Here is a 9,022-nt window from a genome sequence, read left to right as displayed (position 1 = left end):
CTGTAAAGACAATTCTATGTTAGACATTACCACATGAAACCACATAAATTAAAAATATATTTACCATGGTACTTGTAAGCTACTAAATAGCTATTTCAAACAATGCATACAACCAAGTAAATTACTCAAAACATTTCTCAAAAAAGTCTCAAAACTAGTATCATATGAGGACTAAGAGAGTTCTTGTTGATTTTCAAAAAGATAGGGAAAAACTTGTTAGCATATCATAGCTTCTAATAAAATTTCCTGCAGAAAATAAATTCAATTGAATCATGCTACCAATTGGTATATTTTTATTATTATTTCTTCTTTAAAAAAATTTTTTTCATTCCCACCCCTCCCCGTGATATTTTGTTATATTATTTCTAAAGGTAAAGTAATTGCAGTTACTGTAAAGGAGTAACTACAGCAAAATATAATTGTTTTTATAAAATGACAGTTTTCAGAGAGAACAGAAATATTAAATGCATTTATTTAGGAGATAAGAGTCTCGCTATGTTGTCCAAAAATCTACTATTTTTAAGTAAACAGAAACACAGATATTGTATACTGCTCAGACTGACAGCATTACTTTAATTATCAAATTAACATCAACTAATTAGTACAAAATATCGATGTATAATTGAAAAGTCTATTTTGCTAAGTAAAAAAAGATGCTTGATTTTTAGAGGAAAATACCACTGAAGCCTAGTAAAAGTAGTTAAATTATGAGTGGATAAAAGGGACCTGGAGTTTTGTTGAACTTTGACTCTTATGACTGTTTCTGTTATAGAAGGCAGAACTTTTAGAATCACAGGAATTGGAAAGGTGGTTCCAAATGAGAACTACTGCCAGTGCTGATATTCAGGAGAAGAAAATGAAAAGCAAGAGAGGAGAGGAGACATATAAGGGTGGTAACAGCAGAGCCACCCATCTGTTAGGACTATCTACAACCTCTTTTCTCTCTCAAACACCTCTACCGCTTTACGGTACTCAGCTTTCATCTTTTTCATTCTTTTTTCAGTACATGCTTAATACATAGGGAATTTTACAAAAAGTTCAAAATCTTATAATTTGGGCTTTTAAATTAAGTTTTGGGTATAGGCTACTTTCATAAAAGGACAGCTGAACACTCTCTTCTTAAAATACTTTCCTTCTTAGCTTCTGTGGCACTTTATTCTGCTGTTTTTCTTCTATCACAAATACCTCTTTCATTTTCTTTACTGGCTCTTCTTCCTCTGCTCAACTTTTCCAGGCTTTCTGCCCTTCTCTGACACATGCTCTCTCAGTCACACACTTTGAATGCCCAAAACTTTATATCTAGTCTTATTCTTTGACCTCAGGATTAAAAGTGCCTCCTTAACAGCTTTACCTGAATGTTTAATAGGATATCTAAAATTATCATAACAGAATGCTTTATTTTTCTCTCCAAATCCTCTTAACCATCTTAGTATAAATGGCACCACTAATTTGTCATTTTGCCTAAGTCAGAGAATCTAAGCCATCTTTGATTTTACTCTTTGCTTTAACTCCATTCTACATCCAGAGCACCAAGCAAGTCCTAGTGTCTAAGTCCAAAACACATCTCAAATCCTTCCATGCCAGTTCAACTCAATTACTACCACTACAGTAAAAACATCATTCCTCATTCGTGTTCATTTATCTCCTGGCCAAAGCATTTTAAAAAGTAAAATATTTAGGTCACCTTTAAAAAAAACATCAAAACAGCTTTTCATAACATTCAGATTAAAACTCAAACACTCTGCTATGTGCTAAGGCCTCTGCCTACTTCCCACTCTAATCATGTGCTATTCCTCTTTACCTACCAGGCATAGGCCACACTTTTCTCAGTTCCTCAACATATCACACTAAGTCCCACTATAGGTCTTAGCTCTTCTCTTTCCCTTGGATATTCTTTCCTTTGATCTTCACATGGTTGCCTTTCTTATAAATCAGATTTCAGCTTAATTTTACTTCCCCAGAGAGGTTTTTTTCTAGCCTCATCCACCACAGTCACTCTTTGACCTATCACATTCTTCTCCATCTTGTACTCCATTGTATCTCTAAGACCTAGAATAGTGCCTGCACACAGATGCTGAATAAATACATACTAGCCAAAAGAATGAAACAGTGATGGAATGCAAATACTAATTTGCGGTCTAAATTAATTAATCTGAAACATAAACCAAAGCTGTCTCTACCCAAATTATTTCCCTATTCAGAAGAAAAGTTTGAATGTTTGTTACTTTGGTCTTGCACATAAAATGTTATTTCTGAATCATACGTTATCAGCTGAACCTTCTTATCAGAGAAGGTCCCTCATTTTAAGAGCTAGGGAAATTCTGGGAAGGAGTTACTCCAAACTATGACACTACTCATTTCCTTACACCTCTCCCTAAGAAAATGCCTTCAAAGCCACCGCCCACACTTGTACTGAGGGTGCCTAAATTATTTTGCTGATATGGTCTGCATTACTCTTTGATAATCTCTGTTAACTATTTTCTCTTAGTTGGTCTGCTTCTCATTTGGCTACTACTTCCATTTTCCTTAATTCTCCTCTCCCTTCTTCTTTCCTACTTCTCAATTTGCATAATAGCAGAGTTGGCTTTAAAAACTATCAGAAGAATTATCTTCATTTATGCTGTCACATTCCTGCTTATTTTTCATTGTAGCTAGTGCTTAGGGAGGCCTTTTCTGTTATTATCAGGTTTGGTACATGTGGAAGTAAACCCTATCAAAAACTGAGGAAATCACCATACTTTAATTTCATAATTCATATTATAGCTTAAGAAAGTCAAACAGAAGTTGAAGCTTATATTTCTAACAGTTAAATACTGAAATGGGAACAGGAAATATTTGCTACCAGGGCATTTCTTCCTTTTTCTTGAACCAATTAGACTTTCTTCTACCCATTAAGTGAAGCCATTGAACACTCTATCTTTCCTAATAAATATTTGTTCAGTCCTAGTAAATCCAATCATGCTTTACAATGACTCATTTCATACTAAACCAAAACAGCTACACTGTTGTCACATAAAAACAATGAGATACTTGCTGTTGCCTTTTCTCGTTCTTCACTGCTTTTCTTCTTTTTTGCTCGTATCTAAAAAGTTTAAATTTGGTGGAGAAGATAAACATATATTTTGTACTCAAGGCATTTTTCTTTCATTTTCTAACATACCCTGCATCTTCCAAATTTATATGTAAAAACCATTTTGACAATTAAAAGACATTTCAATGAGGTTTCAATAAAAATCCTATCAAGGAAAGAAAATTAAGATTTTAAATCTTTAGATGGCTTCTCTTATATTCCCTTTCTGTAGCTAAAAAAAAAATCTCCAGTGTGTAGGGGAAAAAACAAACAAACTCAAAAACATGAGCTCTAAAATAAACAGACCAAGGTCTGAATCCTACCCTCACTTTCATCATCTGTAAAATGGAGATACAATATCCACCCTTCAAGGAGAAGGGCCTGGAATATAGTAGTAGGTATTTCTCTTACACCATGGTGCTCAACAACTATACATAGAGTGTACTCAGTATGAAACAACTGTTACTTAGAATTCTCTTAAGTAACAATTATCATCTCATTTATATTTTATTCCAATCTTTTTAAGTGTTGTACAGTGGATTTAAATTGAAAGTTGCTAAGCCTCACGTATATGACATGATAAGCCCAAATGTAAGATATTTTATATTAAACTTGTTATATAGCAAATATAATTAACAGAATACTAGACTATAAACATTGGCTAGATGATGAATTATGTAGTTTGACTGCTAAATGACTACATATAAATATATGATACAAATATATAAAAATATAATTAATAATATAAGGAAGCATAAGGACTAAAGGAATGAAACATATAAGCATTAGAGACTATCAGCTTTCAATAGGGAAAGCAGCCTTCTTTAGAGAGCACTTAGAAAATTATTCAAATTGTTATTCTAGTCATTACAATGGCTGGGGGTAACAACAACTGTACTGCATCCATATTTAGCCAGGCAGAGACAAGGGATGCTGTCATGCAACATCCACGACAGCCCTGTACATCCTACGTGACTTCTGAATAGCCTGCTAAACATTCAAGTAGTGAATCTGTTTATAATACAGAAGTACATTTATTGTAAATATAAACAAACTATTTTGTGCAGGATTTTAAGATATAATGTATGTCCCAGAAGTGCAAATACTATAAAAATAGAAGGAAGATTATATTTTATTTTAATTATAGCTTTACTAAATCTTGTCTACCATTCAGAAAAATGTCATTGATAGCAATGCCTTTGTATGGTTTTTGAAGGACATATTTAATGCACCTACTACAGCCTACATTTTGTCTTAAGATAGTATATTTTCTGGGTTTACAGCACTCAAGCATTTATATATTGAAATATAACTTCATAAAATTACAAATTATCATTTACTTTTATTTCTTCTTCATATTTCTGTTAGGGGATAGTAATATAAAAATTTGTGTAGATAGTCTGTATTAGCTACAGATTCCATATGAGGGGGGTATTACAAAATACTACTATAAAATGGGGGCAACAGGTCTGACAGGACTGAGGGCCATTGTTGCAGACCAACTAAAATAAAATCAGAAATCAGACAGGCACAAACAAAAAGGCAAGACTCAAGGGAGTGGGGAGATGAGGAATACAGCAGACAGAGACAGAGCTGGGCAGGGCTGACGTAAGAGGTGGCCAACCTAAAAGGAGACAAAAATCAGGAAAACCAGCTCTTGTGGCCATCTGCTACCAACCCTTGTAACCAAGGGCCAGCCTTCTGGATTCCTGAATGTGGCCTTTAGATTGAATTCAAAACAAATCCAGGATTTGTTCTGTGAAGTTTGGATTCGGTTGAGGAGCACATTCAGGGATCTGGAGGGCCACATGTAGCCTTGAGGCCGCAGGTTCTCCACACCTGAATGGATGTGATCACATACCTCCTCATGATAATCTGATTCTGATAAGGATTCAGATGATAAAGGTTTATCTTCAGGATACATCTTTCTTTTTTTGCTGAGTCCTTTAATGTCCTATGAAAAATAAATACAGGTGTCTTGACTCAAAAAATATATAATACTGTGTCATACAAACTGTACATTTCTAAGTTCTTTTTAAATAATTCTTCTGATTATCACAAAAATTACCCATTTTTATTCTAGAAGTATCTACAAATGGTGACATTTGCCAGGATTCAAGTCTTTAATTCCACTGAAACAATGCTTTTATTAAATAACTTGAAAAGAAATAACTACGTATCCATTTAGATGTAACATCCTCCTCATTTTCTTAAATTATACAAGATAAACTGGAAACCATGTAGATGGTATAAGGGTGGGACTTTTGCATTCTAATTCTTTTTGTTTTTACCCAGGGTTGGATCAGACAGGCCTATTGCTGCAGAAAAGAAAATGAGCGGGCAATTATTTCAATGATTTAAAAAGATCTCTACACGGTAATTCCTTTAATGCATTAAATTGTTAAAGTCATATTAAAAAATATCTTAATATCTAAGAATTTTTAATGTTGAAACAATGAATAACTCTGGGGGAAGAAGATGGGATTAAGATTGGGAAGAGTATGTAGGGACTTAAATATTTATTTTTATTTTTATTTTATTTTATTTTATTTTATTTTATTTTTTTTGAGACAGAGTCTCACTTTGTTGCCCAGGCTACAGTGAGTGCCGTGGCGTCAGCCTGGCTCACAGCAACCTCAATCTCTGGGGCTCAGCGATCCTACTGCCTCAGCCTCCCGAGTAGCTGGGACTACAGGCATGCACCACCATGCCCGGCTAATTTTTTGTATATATATTTTTAATTGGTCAATTAATTTATTTCTATTTTTGGTAGAGACGGGGTCTCGCTCAGGCTGGTTTCGAACTCCAGACCTTGAGCAATCCACCCGCCTCGGCCTCCCAAAGTGCTAGGATTACAGGCGTGAGCCACCACGCCCGGCCTCATTTTTATTTTTTTTGAGACAGAGTCCCACTCTGTTGCCCCGGATAGAGTGCCATGGCATCAGCCTAGCTCACAGCAACCTCAAACTACTGGGCTCAAGAGATCCTCCCGCCTCAGCCTCCCGGGTAGCTGGGACTACAGGCATGCACCACCATGCCCGGCTAATTTTTTTTTAATATATATATCTTTTAGTTGTCTACCTAATTTCTTTCTATTTTTTTAGTAGAGATTACATCTCGCTTTGCTCAGGCTGGTCTCGAACTCCTGAGCTCAAACAATCCACCCACCTCGGCCTCCCAGAGTGCTAGGATTACAGGCATGAGCCACCACGCCTGGCCCTTAAATATTTTAAATAATAAAAAATCATGAAAACATCCGAAACAAGAATGGAAAAATGTTAATATTTTTTAGAGCTGCATAGTGGATATGCTGATTATCATTTTATTATTTTCCATAAAAATTTTCTTTCTTTTATTTTTTATTTTAGAGACAGTGTCTTGCTTTACTGCCCAGACTGGAATACAGTGGCACAACCACAGCTCACTGCAGCCTCCAAATCTGGAGCTCAAGCAAGTGTCCTGCCTCAGCCTCCAAAACAGTTAGGATTATAGGCACATGCCACCACACACAACTATTTATTTATTTATTTATTTTTCACACACAACTATTTAAAAAATTTTTTTGTAGAGACAGGGGTCTTGCTATGTTGCCTAGGTTGGCCCTGAACTCCTGACTTCAAATGATCCTCCCATTTCAACCTCCCAAAGTGCTGGGATTACAGGATCGAGCCACCGCATCCAGGTCCATATGCCTTTTTTGTATGTCTAAAATAGTTCATAGTAACAAAAACAACAAAACCACACGATTAAAAAAATGCTTACCACCTAATCTTACATAGAAAAAACTTTTGCATAGCATGAGTCCAATTTTAAAGACATAAACAAAAAAATCATGTCGAAAATAAAACTAATAGTGGTGATATCTCTAAATGTTAAATTGTAGGTGATTTTGTTTCTGCAAACAGCATTATTATTTTGGTTGAAACAAAAATTGTTCATTCAAAGAAAATGTACCCAAATCTCTCTACTAGAGATTAAACGTCATTAAGATTTTGGAAACATCTTTGTGCATATTTACAATTTTACATAAATACTTGCTGTTTGGAACCTGCTCTTTTCATCACCACTTTCCATGCTGACTACATCATCATTTATGGCCACTTCTGACAGTCATTGAAGTATATGCCACAATTTACTTAACCTGTCTCCTCCTGGAGGGAGGGCCTATGGTTCTTTGCTATTAAAAACAAAGTTACTGTTTCTGGATACTCTCAAGTAAAAAAAAAAAAAGAAAAAAAATATATAAAAACAAAGTTGAGGCTACTCAGAACGCTGAGGCAGAAGGACTGCTTGAGCCCAGAAGTTTGAGGTTGCTGTGAGCTAGGCTGACTCCATGACACTCTAACCCAGGCAACAGAGTAAGACAGTCTCAAAACAAACAAACAAACAAACAAAAAACAAAGTTGAAATACAATGAAGGGTAGCTGAGTGCAAAATCTTTATCTAATAATAACTAAATCAAAGACCAAAATAGCCTCCAACACAAATGATATTCTTGCTCTTTTACCACCCCCCCCAATTTTTTTTTATTTATTACCCATTTATGAATCACGCTTTACCAAGAAACTTATCATGTTCCTTATCAATCATATCAAACTCAGATAACTGGAATATAGTTTGTATTTTCTTTTAGAATTGTCTAAATGTATATTTTGCCAATTTGTGTGTATATGGGTGGCATTCTTTTTTCCTTAATTAATTTCATTAAGCTTTAGGCTTATGTATTCCCAGAAATTTTTCTTAGTCTGTTCATAATATTCAAACTGAGTTCATAGTTTAATTTTTGTAATTTATCTCTTGCCATTTAGGATTTGAGATACGTGGTTAAAAGTTTCTGAGTTTTTCTCATTCATTGCTGGAGGGAATACAAAATGTTACAACTACTTTGGAAGACAGTTTGGTAGTTTCTTATAGAACTAAACATACTCCAACCATACCATTTATCAATCACACTTCTTGGTATTTTCACAAATGAGTTGAAAACTTATATCCAAACAAAATCTGCATAGAGATGTGTATAGCAGCTTTTTTCACAGTTTCCAAAACTTGGAAGCAATCAAGATGTCCTTCAGTAGGTGAATGGATAAATAAACTGTGGTATATAAAGAAAATGGAATATTATTCAGTGCTAAAAGAAATGAGCTATTAAGCCATGAAAAGACATGGAAGTACTTTAAATGCCTATTGCTAAGTGAATGAAGCCAATCTAAAAAAAAGCTCCACACTGTATTATTACAACGGTATGACATTCTGGATAAGGCAAAACTATGGAGACAATGAAAATAGGTTGATGGGAGAGAGGGATTGACAGGAAGTTCACAGAGGATTTTCAGGGCAGTGAAACTATTTTGTATGACACTTTAGTTGTGGATACATGTCATTACACACTGCCAAATTACACAGAATATACAATACTGAGAGTGAACCCTAATGTAAACTAAGGGCTTTGGGTAATTATGAAGTGTCAACGTAGCTTCATTAATTGTAACACATGCACAACGCTGGTGCAGACTGTTGACTGGGAGACGGGGGTGTTATGATATATGGAGTCAGGGGGTATACTGAAACTATACTTTTCAATTTTGCTGTGAATATAAACTGCTTTAAAACCTACTGAAAAAAAAGTTGAGGCATAAGCCTTCCTCACCCCAATATTATAAAAATGTTCACCCTTTCTTTAGTTGCATTTTCATACATCTAAATCTTTGACCTATCTGGAATTTATTTGGGTTTAAGAAGTGTCTGTTTATATTTTCCAAATGGTTATTCTGTCCCAAGAAACACAACTTTTATCATATATTAAATTCTAAAAATACTTAAATTTTTACCTGGAGTATATATACTATGCCATTGTTTTGTCTACTCCTATACCAGTACTACAGTGTCTTAATTAAACATTTTTATAATGTTTTTAACATCTACCAGGGGAAGTCATATCCAGGAACATGTTTT

The 9,022-nt window shown here is 34.7% G+C and overlaps 1 protein-coding gene across 2 annotated transcripts in view; it reads right to left on the bottom strand.

Annotated features, from left to right (window-relative positions):
- FAM133B (family with sequence similarity 133 member B) overlaps positions 1–9,022 on the bottom strand; it is a 34,269-nt gene that overhangs the window by 3,813 nt on the left and 21,434 nt on the right. Inside the window, exons 9-10 of one of the 2 annotated variants that reach the window (XM_076006441.1) lie at positions 4,932–5,024; positions 3,031–3,082 (exon numbers count right to left, since the gene is read on the bottom strand). In XM_076006441.1, the coding sequence (XP_075862556.1) occupies positions 3,031–3,082; positions 4,932–5,024 (145 nt within the window). The remainder of the gene's footprint in view (positions 1–3,030; positions 3,083–4,931; positions 5,025–9,022) is intronic. The other variant, XM_012779638.3, reaches the window with a different exon arrangement.

The sequence above is a fragment of the Microcebus murinus genome, chromosome 9 (genome assembly GCF_040939455.1).
Source record: "Microcebus murinus isolate Inina chromosome 9, M.murinus_Inina_mat1.0, whole genome shotgun sequence".
Lineage (NCBI taxonomy): Eukaryota > Metazoa > Chordata > Mammalia > Primates > Cheirogaleidae > Microcebus > Microcebus murinus.
Note: the sequence above shows the minus strand (reverse complement) of the source record. Positions and strands in the feature narration are given on the sequence as shown.